At 52.0% G+C, this 17,898-nt stretch overlaps 6 protein-coding genes across 6 annotated transcripts; 3 read left to right on the forward strand and 3 right to left on the reverse strand.

Annotated features, from left to right (window-relative positions):
- Positions 1–849: 849 nt before the first annotated feature.
- ISF_00669 (spx) lies at positions 850–2,468 on the forward strand (the record flags this gene model as incomplete). Its single annotated transcript, XM_018844276.1, has 6 exons — positions 850–892; positions 954–1,121; positions 1,205–1,906; positions 1,967–2,151; positions 2,206–2,266; positions 2,326–2,468. The coding sequence occupies 6 exons, from the start codon at positions 850–852 to the stop codon at positions 2,466–2,468; spliced, it is 1,302 nt and encodes a 433-aa protein (XP_018708726.1).
- A 4,669-nt stretch (positions 2,469–7,137) lies between these two features.
- On the forward strand, positions 7,138–8,389 carry ISF_00670 (hypothetical protein; the record flags this gene model as incomplete). Its single annotated transcript, XM_018844277.1, has 2 exons — positions 7,138–7,943; positions 8,227–8,389. The coding sequence occupies 2 exons, from the start codon at positions 7,138–7,140 to the stop codon at positions 8,387–8,389; spliced, it is 969 nt and encodes a 322-aa protein (XP_018708727.1).
- A 2,725-nt stretch (positions 8,390–11,114) lies between these two features.
- Positions 11,115–11,669, forward strand: ISF_00671 (ribosomal protein S17; the record flags this gene model as incomplete). The annotated part of the gene is made up of 2 exons (XM_018844278.1): positions 11,115–11,249; positions 11,322–11,669. 2 exons carry the CDS (start codon positions 11,115–11,117, stop codon positions 11,667–11,669), a joined length of 483 nt encoding a protein of 160 aa, XP_018708728.1.
- Positions 11,670–11,992: 323 nt separating this feature from the next.
- On the reverse strand, positions 11,993–14,571 carry ISF_00672 (ATPase, AAA-type, core; the record flags this gene model as incomplete). The annotated part of the gene is made up of 3 exons (XM_018844279.1): positions 11,993–12,213; positions 12,274–14,425; positions 14,482–14,571. The coding sequence occupies 3 exons, from the start codon at positions 14,569–14,571 to the stop codon at positions 11,993–11,995; spliced, it is 2,463 nt and encodes an 820-aa protein (XP_018708729.1).
- A 719-nt stretch (positions 14,572–15,290) lies between these two features.
- ISF_00673 (ATPase, AAA-type, core) lies at positions 15,291–16,961 on the reverse strand (the record flags this gene model as incomplete). The annotated part of the gene is made up of 1 exon (XM_018844280.1): positions 15,291–16,961. One exon carries the CDS (start codon positions 16,959–16,961, stop codon positions 15,291–15,293), a length of 1,671 nt encoding a protein of 556 aa, XP_018708730.1.
- An 80-nt stretch (positions 16,962–17,041) lies between these two features.
- ISF_00674 (ATPase, AAA-type, core) lies at positions 17,042–17,392 on the reverse strand (the record flags this gene model as incomplete). The annotated part of the gene is made up of 1 exon (XM_018844281.1): positions 17,042–17,392. The coding sequence occupies one exon, from the start codon at positions 17,390–17,392 to the stop codon at positions 17,042–17,044; it is 351 nt and encodes a 116-aa protein (XP_018708731.1).
- Between the last annotated feature and the right edge of the window lie 506 nt (positions 17,393–17,898).

Below are 17,898 nucleotides of genomic sequence, written 5' to 3' on the forward strand. Positions count from 1 at the left end.
CAAGCGGGAGTTTTCTTGGCACAGAGAGTACGAATAAAGGTAGGCAGGCAACTTTTAGGTGGCCAAGGTATGACTCCTCAGATCTCCACCCGCGCTAGACTTCTTGGTGCAAGTGTAGGTAGCATTCGTCGTCGCAGCGTAATCCGAGAATTTGAATCCATCTTTTTCTTCTTCCAGTTCATTCATGCTGTGGCTTTTATCCCAATTCATGTGCGGTTGTGGGACTGGTTTGCTTGTGGCCCAGGCATGAGTTCGCGTCACGCGTCACTTTCCAACCGCAAGAAGCGTGTGTCGTGGTAGTTGCAGGGACGAACATGGGCTGGGCTGGGTTGTGGAGCGACCCTTATTAAGAAGAGATTGATCGGTATGGGCGGTACTCATGCCTATCTATTGGGCCAAATGCGGCCGAACGGACGAATCTCCTACAAGTTAATACATGGGATTCAACTTGAAGAACAAATGTGCATTATTTTCCTATCCCAACCGCTCACATTGGCTTCATCTCCAAGAAAAATGGCAAACCACGACGCCATCGAAATGGATAGTACCTTTGTGTACATGACTCTGTGGGACCCCTGCGTACAGCCCGCCTTGACAATCCGCTAGGATCCTTTAAGATGGTACTCTCAGGTACCGATCACAAGGCAGCTAAACGTGTCGAGTGATTAGCGCCACGCCGTTGATCCAGGGCATTGCCACGAGGTGCCGTTCTGCCGCTGTCATGACCAAACCGTCACCGAGTTGCGCCACTTTGAATGCACAAAATGCGAGACCAAGATTCGAGTCTTAGCAAAGGCATCTCACCAACATTAGGAAGCTGACTGGTGTCTCCTCGTGGATCTGGGCAGGATGAAATTCGCACACGATTTCAAGCAGAATCTTGCCAGCCAGGGTAAGCGCGCATGCATGTTTCGGCCCTGCATTCACCTGGCCTCTAACCGCACCACGCGCAGATTTTCCACCGCACTGGGTTGAGCGAGCAATTCCCTACAGCCAATTGAAGAAATGCCTTAAGAAAGTCCAACGCGAACTTCAAGACTTGGGTCTGGACCAGGAAACCCTGCGCGCTCTTCTGACTGCCGAAGAAACGGCACCAGTCGCTCTCCAGTATAAACTACGGGGTGAGATTCGAAATACCTACTTACGTACCTCTGCTCCATGGCGATCATCATCTAGCGCTAACTCAATATTTGTAAAACCGCAGAGTCGGGATCCAAATTCGTGCGCCCCAAGCTCACCGTCAATGTCCACCTTCGTGACGGCGTCGCCGTTGACGCCTCTTTAACTCCAACGTCGAGAGGCTTCCTCGAGAAGCTGGCGAGCGAGATTTTAGACGAACATGAACGCGAATCACTAGCCCAAATACGAGCGAGCCGACAAACCGACCGTGAGACTACTACCGACGCAAACAATGGCGTTAGCAATGGTGACAGCAATGGCGACAACGGCAACTACGAAACCATCCAAGTCCCGCTCGTGTTTGATGCTGAATTCTTCGATATGCTACAATCTGATGTCAACGAGCTGGACGCCTTGCAGGCAGAAGAGCAAAAACAGTTGACTGCCGAGATCACCGAGCTCTCGAAAGAAGTTTCCGCCGCGTCCCGGCCCAGTCGCTTTTCCAAGAGCGACCTGGCGCGCTGGCGTGAGATATTCGAATTATATCTAGACTCGAACGTCTTCTTCGCAACCCAAGAATGCGACCATGGCGCAAGAAGCAGCCAAAGAGCTCTTAATCAACTTCAATGGTTCCAGAATGAAGTTGAGAATCGCAATCTGGCACGCAAATTCAAAGTGCCACAAAGTCGCCAGGCCTTCTCCAGGTTTCTGCAGTTAAATGCTAGCCTTCTCAAGAATCTTCAATTTGAAGAGCTCAACAAACTTGCAGTATCCAAGATTCTAAAGAGTGAGCGACCAAATCATGCAAGCTACTGCTGAGACTCAATCACTAACAATTGCGTTCTAGAGTTTGATAAGAGAACGGCGTTTGGCGTCTCTAAATCGTTCCCCAAGGTGATCTTCTCCAAAGGTCTTCTTGCTGGTAGCATTGCCAAAGATGTGTGCGCTTCCATGTCTCAGGAGCTAGTTTCAGTTGTACCACAGATCAACGACTACCTCTGCCCGGTCTGCTTCTCTGTGGCTTATAGGCCTGTCAGACTTGATTGCCAGCATGTGTTTTGTATCAGATGCATTATCAAAATACAGAGGCGCAAGGAGACCCATTGCCCACTCTGCAGAGCTGATGTAGTGATGTCTGCATCTGCCGGTGAGAGCCTTGCTTGCGCTTGTGCCGGAACCCCCCTGTTTTGCTAATGATGACAATAGACAACCTCGACCATCGGTTGGAGAAGTACCTGGAGAAGTATTTCCCGAAGGAGGTGAAGGAAAAACAAAGGTCGAACGACATAGAACGCGGCATTGAAGATTATGGACCTGGTTATAAGCACCAGGACTGTCTCGTGATGTGATTAGGGAGCATGCAAAGAAACGTGTCGAGCCCATCACTTCACTTGCCCCCGTCACAAGAACAATAGAGGATGCCTTTTCCATCACAATAGAACGAGGGCTGCTAATGGTTAAGTATTGGTTATGAATATAGTTGAGCGCAAGCGTGGTTTATAATTGGGTTTATCGATAATGTTGAAATGAGCAATAATTATACCCGCAGTTTATCTTTTTTACCTTTTCCGTACTTGTCGTGTTAACAGTCCCGCCCATCTTTGTTGTGCATTTACTTTGAGGCCTTGTCCGCTGCTTCAAGGGCTCTGCGGAATATGTCGATGAGCACATCTTTGTCTTCGAGCCCGACACTGACGCGTACCAAGTCTGGATCTACCCCAAACTGCGCCGCCCAAGGGAGTTCAGTGTAGTGAGCCAATAAGGCGTACGGAGAGCACAATGTGAAGTTTGTGCCTAGGCTTGGCCCCTTCGCGATATCCATCTCATCATAAAAAGCCTCCGCACTGGCTTGCTGATGAAAGACAACGGACAGCAGGCCGCCGTAGCCACCATGTGGTAGACGGCAGCGCTCATAGTGATCCCGTGACGGATTAAACTTTGGGTAGAACAGGTCTTTTACCAGATGGTGGCCCCGTAGGAGGTCACAGATGGATTCGGCATTTGCGTTGACTCTTTCCACCCGGTTTTGGAAGTCTCGGCTATTCCGCTCCATGAAGATTATATCTTCCGGCCAATAGTTGTCCTCGACTGCGGTGTCCATTGCGGTTTTCAGCAGACTGTAGTATTTGCTGCCGGGGTTTAGAACAGCGCTCCCCCCCATCACATTGGAATCTCCGGAGAAGATTTTCGTGAGGCTGCTGACGACAATATCGGCGAACGGAAGAACGTTGATGTTTGCAAATGTACCAATGGTTTCATCCACCACAATCGCGAAATCGAAGTCATGTGCAAGTTTGCGGATTCTTTGCAAGTCCGGGCTGGACAAAAGAGGATTGCCGGGAAATTCACAGAAGAGGGCCAAAACACGTTCCCCCTCCTTCAAACGAGTCTCAAGCTCGTCTAAATCGGACGAAGAACCATTTCCGTAAAAGATGCAGCCAGGGCCAAACTTTTGCAGAATTTTCAAGGTATCGACATAGGGAAATCCAAAATTGACGCTCTGGAGCTGACCTCTGGCGGCCAGCAATGCACGATGTGCGTTAAAAATTGCATTCATGCCTGCAGGAAAGAGGTATATGTCGGACTCGCTCAAATTGTTGGTGCGTGTAGATGAAACCATGTACTCCGGCACTGTTTCTGCTGTCAGGTCAACTTCGCCGACCAGCGAGCCAGCGATTCGGCGACGAATTGCCGATTTGGCTTTTTCGGCCAACGTTAAGTCCAGATTTCTACCGAACCGCTCTTCTAGAAACCTAGAGCTTTCCTTGGTATCATTGGAAGCCGCAGGAAGGGATTTCGTAGTGGGAACTGCGGTTTCATCGACCGAGTTTGTACGTTGGTACCGCTTTGGGCCTCGCGATGGCTTCATGGTAGTCTCGCGAAGCCCATTTGCGCATTTACTTGGTACTAAGATACTGGCACGTAGGAGGTCGTGGCAGAACTCTGCGCGGCGACTTGATACGCCATCACCGGTGTGTTGCCAATACTGCTTGGCGAGTCCAAAGGCATGTGCTGGGAACAATGCCGCAGCGATGGTCGATGGCAGACCGCTGAGGACCGGGGAGGTGGTTTCCGAGAGACTCAGCTCAAAGGCTATCAAACTGAGTTGGGTTGATAGCGTATCGGGTGCCCTTGCGCGCATAAAGTCCAGGCAACGCTTCGCAGCTTCTGGTGTGGCGAAGAGCATGGCTTGTTGGTCCTGCTTTCCATATTGAGTGGCAATGACATGGCCCAACTCGGAAATACTCTTGTGGATAAAGAACCTATGGAATCAACGGTCATTTTACGGTTCCATCTGATGAACGAGCAATCATACCTAGGATAGCCAGTAGTCATGCGACTAACAACCCATGATTCACCCTCCTCATAGCCGATGTTCGATTTCCAAGTTGGCAGCGATACACTAACAGCCTAGAATGGGTGTAAGAACATCGCCTTGTTCGGACTCGAAGTTCAACGAGGCCATCTAACTCACATGTGCTGTATCCGGCGGTATGGATTCGCCCAACTCTATCGAAGGCATCTCTATGTGAGCACCTGCGATTCTGCTGTGCACGACCGAGTCTTAAGCGTCTTTCGAGTCGGTTGCTATGAGCTTCAAATACTACGGTAATTTTCGTGTGAGTTTAGCGACCGAACGTTTTGAGTCGAAGATGAATGTAGAAATTTAGCGCGACGCCGAGGATCGGACGTGGTGGGAGGCGTGTGCGTGGGTGGATCTTGAGATACGGTTTTGTTTTAGTTCACGTAACAGAAACAAATGGACGCTCTGTGTATGACGGTACACACAATGTATTAGTGAAAACTAATAAATGCAATGAAATAATGGAGGAGTGAACTTGAGAGACTATCTTTACATAAACAACAAGCAACGGTGGCTTGAAGTGATTCGGTTACCAAACAGAGCCCTCAAGTCATCAAGCAGAGGTTATTTGGCTCCTACGCAGCTAATGCTGTCGCTCGGCGCCACGCTTCGAAGGTCGTCGTCCCAATTCGCGCGACTGCTTCCAACATGGCTACCAGGTAGCGGAATATTTCTGGCCGAGATATGACTCGGCGGGCCGTCGCCATAATTGGTACCGGCAGAACTGGCAGGCAATGGAATGTGTCGGGCTGAGACCTGACTATCGCCAACCCTGCTGCCGCCACCCACGCAACTGCCTGGTAGGGGGACATTTGGCGCAGAAACACGACTGTGCGAATCCTCAACGCTGGCAGTATCCCTACGACTCGTGGACGAATGTGCCTTGATCGTCGATACATGGCTGACCGTATCGAAAAACTCGCTGGTACCTACCCAACTACCGGGAAGCGGGACATCCCTGGCTGAAACGCGACTGCGCTTGTCGTCGCCGTGGTCGCGACCAGTAGAGACGTCCGTTTTCCTCGAAGAGACATCCGTCTTCCGAGTTGACACGTCTCTCCTCCTAGCAGACACGTCCGTCTTTCTCGAAGAGACGTGGGTGACTGAATCGAAGAACTCGCTTGTACCTACCCGACTAGCAGGGAGAGGAACCTCTCTTGCTGAAACGCGGCTGCGTTTATCGTCTCCGTTGCAGTTATGACTAGCGGATACATCTGTCCCCTTTGCGGAAGAATGGCTTTGCGTGTCGAAGAACTCGCCGGTGCCTGCTTGACTAGGAGGTAGTGGGAAATTTCTTGCCGAAACACGGCTGCGTTTATCCTCGCTGTTGTAGTTGTGCCTAGCGGATATGTCTGTCCTCTTTGCGGAAGAATGACTTTGCGTGTCGAAGAATTCGTTTGTGACTGCTTGACTGGGGGGTAATGGGACATTTCTTGCTGAAACATGACTGCGTTTATCCTCACCACTAGGGCGAGCGGTAGACAAACTTTTTCTATCAGGGGGGCAGCTTTTCATATCGAGGAACTCGCTGGTGCCTGCGACACTTGGAGGCAGGGGGACGTTTCTTGCCGAGGCGTGACTGCGTTTATCGTCACCGCTAAGTCGAATAGTAGACACACTCTTCCTATCAGAGGCACGGCTTTGCGTATCGAAGAACTCGCTGGTGCCAGCGACACTAGGGGGCAATGGAACGTCCTTTGCAGAAATGTGGCTGCGTTTATCGTTGCCGCTAGGGCGAACAGTAGACACACTCTTCCTATCAGAAGCTCGACTTTGTGTGTCGAAGAACTCGCTGGTACCGGCGACACTAGGAGGCAGTGGAACGTCTTTCGCGGAAACATGGCTGCGCTTATCCTCACTGCCACGGCGAGTGGTGGATACATCCGTCCTCCTAGCGGAGGCATGGCTCCGTGTATCGAAGAACTCGCTGGTGCCTGCGATACTAGCAGGCAGTGGAACGTCTCTCGCGGAAACATGGCTGGTACAGGCGACACTAGGAGGCAGTGGAACGTCTCTTGCGGAAACATGGCTGCGCTTATCCTCACTGCTGCGGTAAGCAGAGGCATTGCTTCGTGTATCGAAGTCTTCACTTGCGCTTGGACGATCAGGCACAACGGTCCTGGAAGAGCGCTGTGATACTTCGATAGGGGAGCGCGATTTGGGGGAGGGCACTTCCTTCGGCCTTGAATGTGATGAACGTTCTGAGACGCAAGACTTCTCATCAGTGCTTCGTTGACGAGAACCATGCTTACTTGGTGAATCGCTTGGTGCTTTCGAGACTGTAGAAGCGGCCACCTTCAGGTAATCACTGCTTCTTTTTGATGCCTGACCGGGGGCAGTGGACGCTGAAGAGATGCGAGAATGGGCAGAAACGACGGTTTCGTAGTCTTTCTTCAAAGACTGGCTATCGGCGACGTTTGCTCCGGCTTCCGAAGACGGCTTAGAGGGTGGAGGAGGTACCAACTGTCGAGGGAAATCACTTCCTATAGGCATGGATGTGGACACCGTCGAACTTGGCTTCGCGGGGGAAACATTCGCGAGCTCCTTTTCGTTGTCTTTTTGGCCATCAATTTCGGCACCTTTGCTGCAGGTTTGAACGGCGTCACTTTCGTGAACTGACGTTGGCGCTCGCGTTGGTGAAGGTGCGCAAGTCGATGTTGGCGGACGGACTGATGCTGGTGCGCAAATCGACGAAGCTGGACGGACTGATGCTGGTGCGCAAACCGACGAAGCTGGACGGACTGATGCTGGTGCGCAAACCGACGAAGCTGGACGGACTGATGCTGGTGCGCAAACCGACGAAGCTGGACGGACTGATGCTGGTGCGCAAACCGACGAAGCTGGACGGACTGATGCTGGTGCGCAAACCGACGAAGCTGGACGGACTGATGCTGGTGCGCAAACCGACGAAGCTGGACGGACTGATGCTGGTGCGCAAACCGACGAAGCTGGACGGACTGATGCTGGTGCGCAAACCGACGAAGCTGGACGGACTGATGCTGGTGCGCAAACCGACGAAGCTGGACGGACTGATGCTGGTGCGCAAACCGACGAAGCTGGACGGACTGATGCTGGTGCGCAAACCGACGAAGCTGGACGGACTGATGCTGGTGCGCAAACCGACGAAGCTGGACGGACTGATGCTGGTGCGCAAACCGACGAAGCTGGACGGACTGATGCTGGTGCGCAAACCGACGAAGCTGGACGGACTGATGCTGGTGCGCAAACCGACGAAGCTGGACGGACTGATGCTGGTGCGCAAACCGATGAAGCTGGACGGACTGATGCTGGCGCGCAAACCGATGAGGCTGGACAGACTGAAGGTGGTGGACGGACCGACGGAGGCGGACAAGTTGACAGTGATGGACGGACTAATGCTGGCGGACAATTTGATGCTGGGGCTCGAACTGATGGTGGTTGGCGAACCGACGGTGGAGGACAAACTGATACTGGTGCTTCAGTTGGTGGTTTCTTTAGTATCGTCGAAGCCTGGTCATCCTGAAATGTTATTCGCTGCCTCACTGGAACAGGCATCTGCTGATCTCTGTCAACCATGCTGGGTGATACGCTTTCTGCATCGCTGGGGAAAGACCTTTGCCTCGCATCCATATCGGCGGGAACCATCTCGGGTTTCCTGGCAGACATGACACCATAGGTAATTGCCGCACCAGCCGCCGCACCAGCTGCGACACCCAAGAGGGCGCTTAGGACGGTAGATACTCCGCCGCTGCTCGGAGTTCCAGAATCCTCGGTCTTCGTCTTGGTCGCATCGGCCCCTTCAGGCAAGACTGGGTTTGCGGAGGCATCCTTGGCGCTGCCAGCCCCTTCGATAGCCTTGACACCGGAAGCTTCAGGGCTGCCTCTGTTCCAATCAAGGACTCGAGACGCGTGCGGCTCTGGCTGTGAATTCAAGATAAGAGCAAATTGGCCGGTGACCGGATCGGGCTTGCAAACATGCCCAGTACAGATGGCTTGTAGCATATTGCCGTCTAAATCGAAAACCGCCGAGGGATTGGCTGGGCCTTGAGAAGTGAACATGGACGTCGGGTTTGCTGCTGTGCCTTGTCTGTGAAATGCCAGGATCGACGCCGGAGAAGGAGCGCTGATTCGGATCGACGATAGCCGCAGCGCGGTTGGCCTTGCAATTTGACGGAGATTTAGAACCGGGCCCTGGCAGCAACCAAACGTTGCAAAATCAGGGCCGGATGCCAGACTCTCTGCCGTGAGATAGCGGAGGCCGAGAGGTTGAAGGACAGCGGCGTAGAAGGAGGTCGCAGGCGCCAGTTGTGATACCTCGATACATGGGAGTTGTTGCATGCTGGTTGCTTTGGATGCAGGGCGGGTCGTGTGGAGGTAGGGCGATGGAGAGTAGTACTGGCGATGCTAGAATTGCTGGGAGGACCGATTTGTATTTAATACTTTTGAATGCTCACGCGATACCTAGGTCAGTAGCTTGCCCCAACCTCACCCTCACCGATATTGTGGTTGCTAGTGTACACCTCAGCTGCATATAAAAGCGGAGTTGTTCATGTGTGTAAGCCCGACGAGTTGCCAGCGAGGTTCGATTTTGACGAAAGTGAGATGCTATGGTCCAATGACGATAAAATGGGTCTATTTTTGGGCATTTCTGCAGCTATCGGAACCCAACCAAACGTGCAGCAATAGGTCGTCCCGCTGAGTCGGCTCCAGGCAACAGTAGACGTGGACATCATCAGTGGGTGGTGGATAGGCGATAGGTGTGAAGCTTCAAGTCGTAGGCAGACAAGATCGACGTGGCAAATATTTTGGGGGGGGCTCTGTCATGCCATTGATTCACTATGCTAGCTATTTCAACGAATTGTGACTTGGGCTGCTTCCACCTGGCCAAGCTGAGCTGTCTTTGCATGACGACGGTGCCTGGTGCAAATCGGAAATTTACTTGCCATCCACTACCGCGACTATTGAGAAGAAGCCGAAGCATAGCTGGGAAAAAGGCGTGGCTTTCGCCACGGGAGAGCGACTTCATGCCCAAGGGAGTTCTGGCCAACTGGCCACTCTCGCGAGCCTCGGCCAGGCCTGCAGCGTTCTGGCTACATCCGCTCGTGACATCTGCTGAGTTCTCCCGAGCTCGTATGCCCAAAGGGAACACGGTTGGGTATTGTGAGGGCCACGTCTTGGATGTTATGTGGCAAGTTGGGAAACGGGAATGCGGACAGACAAGTGGCACCTGGTGCTCTCGGTTTCCATCTTGCATTCCTTGATCGCTGCATTAAGAATCGAAATTCCCAGCTTGGTTGCTTTCTTTCAGTGGCCGGTTCCAACAGCAGCCCTCTGTTGGGTTGATTTGCGGTTGCCTGAACGAATCTGCCGAGCCAGAAAGCCCATGCGACAGAAAACAACTAGAGAATATCCCAAGCATCTTCAGCAGCGTGGCAGAACTTGCTGCACGCTACGCTGGCAGAAAGAGAATAATTACTGATCGAGATTTTTTCGTCAACCATGGAGTCAGCGAATGTATCCGCGCCTTTGGCCATGGCACCGACGAAAACACATATGCTTTCCTTTGAGCCAACTGACTCGACGTACTCACGCACACGAACCAGCGGCGAATCAAAGCTCAGTGTAACCTTCCGGCAGTTTGGAGGCAGGTGATCCGTGATGGGGTTTTGAATTACTCGCAAGAGCTTTTCGTTTGAGTTCGTGGAGCGAATCGACAGACGGTGCAACAGTTGCACCATGAGACCAGCGAACCGCTTGAATGTACGAGGAATGCGCACGGAGGGAGAGACCTCGATAAGAACGCCCTTTGCAGTATGGATGTAAATTTGCAGCTTTCCCGCTTTGTTGATAGGTGAATCCAACAGGGTGAGGAGGCACTGGCTAAGTGTTAGCAACGTCTTGGGCCTTCTCGTAATTGGCCCTCTCGTGATAACACCAACCTGATGAGTAATGTCGGGGCGAGCATCGCTTATATCGCGATTCATTTTACGCATAACTCCAATATGTTCATCACTGTTTAGCAGCGAATATTTTTCCTCTCGGTGTACGCCGGTGCGACTGCTGCTGCTGTGTGACGCTTTGTAGGTTTCTAGGCTGGCGTTGGACAAAACGACGATGAGTCGTTGCGAATCCTTGTCTGTCGGGGGAATCGGCGTGCTTTGTTCCGCGACCAATTGCGGAAGCTTGGGAGGTGGTAGCGATTGCGTTCCTACACGTGTCGTAGCAATAGTCAGTACCTGCGACTTTCATGCGCCTTGCCGTGTCAATTGACTCATACTCGGCCGCTTTACGCCTGCTCGGTTATCTGGAGACGACATGGCGTTTCTCAGAAGAGAAAAAGGTGTAATGTGAGGTAAGGATGGTGCTCTACCCCAAGATCCTCAATATTTGAGCTGCAACAATACTCGGCTAACCTGCTCGAGGATGAAAAATAATCGAACAGACTGGCCTGCCATTCCACTAACGTACCAGTGGAGTGGGCTCAAGGAAGTACGCTGACTAACCAATACCAGTGTGGGGTGGTCAGTCAGTGCCCATTGGCCAGGCTGCTTGTTCAACCCGCTTGGCAAGGAGCATGAGACTATTTCTACCGTTGAGCGATACCTTTGGGCTCTGTGCTGCAATACCCTCCACCGTACTCGCTTCTGTGGCTATGTCATCTCAAGTGTCCCGGGCTGCCCGCCGCGTAACCCATGAACTGCATGGTATTGTGGTCTCGGCAGGGTTGATGCAGAAGACTGTCAAAGTCAGAGTCGCAGGGCAAAAATGGAACAAGATTGTTAACAAGGTGCGTGCGTTGCCATATACCGGGCCCGATGCAAATCCTCGATTATTAACGTATTGCCGTCGATTGCTGTAGTTCTACGGCGACCCTAAGCACTACCTCGTTCACGATCCAAACTCGTCTCTTCGAACAGGCGATGTTGTCGCAATTGCGCCAGGTTGGCCAACGTCGCGACATAAACGTCATGTGGTGAAACAAATTATTGCGCCATTTGGAGAACCTATCGAAAGTAGACCTGCTGTGCCGTCATTGGACGAAATCATAGCAGAAAGGGAGACCAAGAAGGCAGCCAAGGATGAGCGAAAGGCACAAAGGAAGCAATCCGAAGAGGAACAGCGTTTAGCCCTGAAGAAAGCTACAGCGACGGAGCGCGAATCGAAACGCACGGCCTGGGAGCAGCTCAAGGCAAAGTCCGGTCAATAGGAGCAAGACCGCTGGCTGAAGGGAACACCAGTGTCGAACAACCGACCGGCACGAACTTTGTTGTATCATTATAGGAAAGGAATGCGCTTGCTGTGTAAGCTGTTTCCCCGTATTTGTATTGCATATCTTCCGCCGATCCTAGCGAAACACGCATTGGGAACCAGGCTTTGTGTATTAATTAGTCAACAACAATGATAAGCAACTGCCAGATGGCAGTGACCGGACAAAATTCCCAGACATTGACCGGGTTAACATTTGCATGTTGCTCTTAACCTTGACAGTACTTCCAACCCGTCCCAACAGCTTACATCGAGTCCGCCGGCCTATCCGCCGCGCTCTCCAAACTCCTGTGCCCAATCCTCGTACTCTTTCAGTCCCGATTTGCTTACACTGGGCCTGATGGTACGGAGACTTGCCTCAAAATCTACTAAGCCAATTGGCCGTATTTCGTCCATGGTCATATGAAGTAAGGCCTCGCCGAGAGACCGTAGTGGGCCCATGGCCGCATCCTTCGCGAGCGCTGTGATATCTGACCCCGAGAAACCTAGTCACTGCTGTTAGAGACGGAGCCTATTGTTATCGTCCGTATGGTTGGTCAACTTACCATCAGTCAAGTCAACCAGCCTCTGCACGTCGCTAGGTGACAAACTATGTTTCTGCTGACCCAGTAGTGTGCGTATTTGTGTTTCCCTCGTAGTTGGTTCAGGCAAGGGAATGTATTGTCTCCTTACAAAGCGGCGCCTTGCGGCCTCGTCAATGGCCCATGGCAAGTTGGTTGCAGCCAAGACAAGGACTCGGTTTGCATCCCCCCGTTCTTTGTCCCGTTCCGTCGTTTCACGACCAACTGCGGCCCTTTGAAGGTCGCTCCATTGGATGAGAAACTCTGTTTTAATGCGACGAGTCGCTTCGTGCTCACCTGAGCCAGAGCGTTGGGAGAGAAGCGAATCGATTTCATCCACGAAAATGATACTCGGCGCGAGAGAGCGAGCCAGGCCAAAAAGAGCGCGAACCAACTTCTCTGACTCCCCTAAATACTTGCTGGTTAAGCTGCTTGCCGAAATGGAAAAGAATGTAGATCGTGATTCGGTAGCCACCGCCCTGGCAAGCATGGTTTTCCCTGTTCCTGGAGGGCCGAAAAGAAGCATTCCTCGAGCCGGTTCTCGCAGACCCATGAACAGATCGGGACGTAAGAATGGGTATACAACGGTCTCTCTCAAAGCGTTCTTTGCTATTTCGAGCCCGGCAATATCGCCCCAGCGTACTTCATCGCCTTTCACGACGATGTCGTTCAAAATCTGCTTTGCTGCGCCTTCATCGACACCAGGAGGGAGATTTTTCAAAATTAAGGCCTTCTTCTTTTTCCATGCCTTATCAGCGACACTATCCTCGGTTTCCTCCTCCGAGTTGCTCGTATTGTCAATATTGACAGGGTCGTCATTGTTCTGGTTGCGCTTCGCAGGTTTTGACTTGTTATGTGTGGCACCCGAGTGCGTACCAGTGCTGCGATTTGTGGGAGTACTGTGGTGTGGTCTTGCAATCCGACCGTCTAGATCATCACCCGAAGTGCTGGATACGGATACATGCCTTGCCTTAGGCCGATCCCGCCTGCGATTCCTTGTTGCTTGTTCAGCACTGACAGTGTTCTGCATCATTGTGGCCACATCGGATCGGATCGCTGCTGCTTTCCGCCGGGTGGGGGCGTCGGGTGCGCTTCGTCTTTCTGACAACTCTCCAGACTCATCTGCCGTTCCCGATCCGTTGGAACGTTCCTCTCTGTGCTGCTTGGCCGGTGACCGAGAGGGCTGATGACGCTCCAGACGGGACGAAGCACTCTCCATTGATTGTGATTCCAGTTGAGTTGTTGAGTTAAGTGCACTAGACGCCGCACTCACAGACAGAAAAGACGGGTTTGTGTACGGGTATTCATCAGAATGTCGGGCCCCGGTTAATTGACCATTTGTAGAGCCGTCAATGTCCTTTGGTTGCACGAGTCTTCTCGAGTGGCTGTCCCATTGTGTCGGCGTTGATCTTTGCTTGAACAGATGCTCTGCAGCCTTTTTAGAGTTGCTGGTGGACGTCGAAGAAGGGTTTTCGGAGGGCGGTGTCCGCTGATGACGATCTCTCGATCCGAGAGCGCTCCAAGCTAGCGTCGCCGCCTTGCTTGGCCCTTCAGCCGCGGGCCGCGATGATTTTCGCGGCGGCGCTGGCCCCTTTTCACCGAGCTTAGAGGAGCGCAGCGTAGTGCGCATTGTATGCTTTTCGGGACTGGGTGATCGATATGTTCGTTCCGACTTTGGTGGCACGCTAAGCGCCGGCGGCCTGGAATTTTGTCGGGCAGAAAATGTAGCATTGTTGGTCTGTGAGCTCTCTCCGGACTGCGGAGTCTCAGATACTGTGCGTATCGGCAATGGAGGCCGCGGAGGAACTGCGGGACGTGATAACTCAGAATAAGTAACGGCGGGAATTGTGCCACTGCCTATTGAGCCCTTTGATCTAGTGGGTGAATCGAACGGACTCGGTGTTTTTGACCATTTCCCTCCCGTATCGGAGCCAGCTTCGTCTTCCCTTGACGCTTTCAAGGCTTCTAAAAGATCGAGTCTCTCCTTGCATTGAAGCTCCAATTCTTTCAAGGCGTCGACAAGAGCCTTTTCGGTATCGGTCTGTGGCCCATAGCCGGGGATCGCTTTAGTTGCGTTGTGTTCATATATGAGGGCGAGGGCATTGCGCCAGTGCCTAAGGGCCTCGGCTTCATCTCCCTGCAGCGCAAAGGGTTAGCTTTCTAGTTGCATGGGAAAGCTGGGCACAAAATTACCTGACTCTCATAGTACACCGCAGTGGAGCAGCTCAAGTAGCTTTCATCGTACGTCTTTTGCAGAGCGGTGAATACTCGGTTGCGCAACATTGCAGAGGTGTTGTGCACATAGTAGTCGAGATGAGCGTTAGCTACCTATACCTATACCCCAGGCTGGGGAGAGAGGCGTTCACGAGGGGTTTGGGGGAAGTATGCCGGATGATGTATCTGGAAGTCTGGAACCGGTCCTCGTGGCTCTGGTGTCTGGTGTCGCGGGCGGGCAGTGTTGCCAAAACTTAAACCTGCCTTGCCAACCCGACCCGGATTCGTCTCTGTTGTGCCCGCCCAGGCACGTCCCGTGCTCATGCGCTAGTAATCTGGCTTTTGGGCAGAGCCTAGCTGGTGACGTAAGGGCTTGGCGCAACCAAAGTTGACAAGCAAAATTTACGCAGGCAAGTTACCCTAGGCGCTCTGTGGCGGGGCATTCGGATGATTTCCTTGGCTGCGAAATGCCAAGCATGGATTAACAAAGCAATCTGACCAACCAACTTGGTATCACAGACAGATGGCAGGTACGAATAGGCGCCCGATACACGGCGGTAGGTAGGTGGGTAGCAAGAGAATGTGGAATTGTTTGGCCCTTCTCCCATTCCCAAACGAATCATAAAACAAGTAATTCATTTCGCGCCTTCTCAGCATTTTACTCTACCTGCTACCTATGTAGTATGTGTAGACCGTCATGATTATTTGCGCAGCCCTCTCTAAAGATGCTAGCTAGCAGCTGCCAACCTTGCCTAGTTTGGCCATCGCTGACAATGTATCCATACAGACTACGACAATAATACCCGAATCTCACTCGCCGTGCGTGGGAACACACTTCGGAGATGATCATTGTCGTTGTTGTCCCCTTTGGCTGCATCCAGTGAATCGATTAATTTCTCCAGCAAATCAAAGTCTGTGCAGAAGCGCTCCGCTGCTTCTTCAGTTATCTCCCGCGCAAGACCTGAGTCCTGAAGTCCTCCAAGGCGCTCCAGGGCATCCATGTATGCGGATGGGAGAAAATGGTCCAATTCACTGCTCGAAGCAGAAAGCTTGCTGGTTGTGATGGAATCGACGTCACAACGTGCGCACCCCCTTACTGTTGCGATTAAACCAGACAGGCCGGAGCCCTGAACGAAGAAGTCCAGTTGAGAGTCCGTAAGAGTGGCGATCTCCTCGTTCATTGATGTTGTCACCTGCTCCCCCCGCTTGCTTGTAAAATTGCTCCGCTTGAAGCAGTTCGCGACTGCCAGACGACAGTTCATCAAATATATAGAGTTGCGTGGGGCTGGCATAGACTTTGCCAATGCTTCACTGTCGAGAATGAACGGGTCTATAGCCTCGGCCAGGACTTGTTCGATGCCGCCCTCCCTGCTTTCGTTGGTTGATAGGGATGTTTCGTAGGTGCTCAGCATAACTTGAATTTGTTTGAGTGCGTCCTGCAAGAACACTGGCGGGCTCAGATCAGAAGGTATACTTTGGGGCTCGGCTCGAACTGCGGCAATGTGCTCCCTCAGTAAAGCCCTGAACTGCCTCATAGCCTCCTTTTCCAAGCCACGAACGGAGTATAGAAGACTGCAGTCTGGTCCAAGTAATTTCAGAAGCATGACGCCATAAAATTTGAGAAGATTCGCTAGCTTGTACGCCAGGATTGAATCCTCGTTAGATTGTATGACTTGCTCTACCTTTTGTCTGAGTATGCGAGCTGCGCCAGATACGTCTCTGTCGACAAGATTGTTCAACGCCTTCAAAGTGTTGAAATCCTCGTTCTCACCATCAGATATAATCCGCCACAATTCAGCATCGCGACCGCTGTGAATGCCTTTCACGAGCTCCTCGCCGTCGGCAATGAAAAGAACCTCGAGAACCTCTCTTTCACTGACTGCGGCGGAGTGAATCCATGCAAGCATATCGCCAACATAGCGGAGAGGATCATGCGCGATCATGTCGATTGGTTTAACTGCAGCAGAGCCGGCACCCATGCCCTCTCCAGTCAGGGCCGCAAAAAAACAAGCGGACAAAATCTGTTGCCTCGCGTCTGCAAAAAAGTCCAGACAGTTTTGAAACAACGAGGGTCTGGCGGCGAGCACTGTTAGAGCCTTTCTCATGGTGGCGTTCATTTGAGGATTTTCCAGATCAAGACTCTTGAACTCCCGCTGAACCCATTTGTAGAGTTTTTGAAAGCCAAAGCCGATACTTTTGGTTGCCCTCTCCATAATGTCGGAAGCTAGGGTCTGTTTTTCAAAGCCAAGGAGCACTTCGCATTCTTGAGTGATCTTTTTGGCTTTTGCAAGAGCAGCAAAGAAAGCATCATTTACCGGCTCGGCAGTTGAAGCAAGCGCCAATTCTTCATCTTCAGATAAAACAAAGCGCTCACGCAGAGTCTGAAGTAGATGTAGTCGCCTTTCAGTGTTTCTTCGTTTCTCAAGAAGAGTAGACGCTTCTTCCAGCGACGGTTCCATTTCGCTGTGTGTGGCAGCTACAATGCGCCTCATCTCAGAATAATCGGTATTCAGCCTTTCCAGTATAGATTTGATGCGTCTCAATTGCTATTCCGGTTAGCTGGGGAAGGAAGATTAGATGCATCTACTCGACTCACATCTGAAACGGAACTGAAGTCGTCTAGTACCTTGCCATTGTTCTCAATGACTTCCTTTTGCAGTTCTAGCCGAAGTCTCCGCCGAGTTTTCCCATCGTTTCTGATGCCACGATGATCTATTAGAGCTACCGCACTGCGGAAATCTGCATCAGAGTATGATGTAGATAAGAGAGCAGATACTTTAGTGGCCAGAGGATTTGCTGCCTTGTTGGACAAGGCCAGGTAGCTCTGCGCTGCTCCCGCTTTGACGGGTTCAGGACCGTTGAAAGCACCCAAAGACGCGGAACCTACCATGTTGATGTTACAGGAAATAAACCACCACCTGCTCAGCGTTGACTTCCAGGGCTGAGGGGTTTCGCGGCAGGTGAGAGACGGTTTTTGAGGTCTGACAGCACAACTCCTGTGAGCTTACCCGACAGGCTTAGGCGACAAATGGGAGAAATTGGATTCCGATAGTGTATTGGTCGTTAGTAAGCGATTTCTCTCCACATCTCACCAACTATCGGTGAAAGAGCGGCGGCTAGCAGGAGCTGCGAAAGCGCATGTCGAAGTCGGCTTCTGTATTGACGCGGCACCTGGGTACTTGTTACCTCTCCAGTGGGTCAACAGCCTGCAAGTGACCAGGACATCTGGCGCGCCAGTTAGCTCCTATCCTTACAAACTTTAGCGTTTGGAACAATTTCGAATGGCTCTTCGAGTTACTGCATATGGGATCTTGATAGATACAGCAATTCTCCGCTTTGCATTGCGCGCCTGATCCTCTTTATTAGTGGCGAGCTTGCATTCGGTCGGAGTCGTGA

This window comes from Cordyceps fumosorosea (genome assembly GCF_001636725.1).
Source record: "Cordyceps fumosorosea ARSEF 2679 chromosome Unknown scaffold_1, whole genome shotgun sequence".
Classification (NCBI taxonomy): Eukaryota; Fungi; Ascomycota; class Sordariomycetes; order Hypocreales; family Cordycipitaceae; genus Cordyceps; species Cordyceps fumosorosea.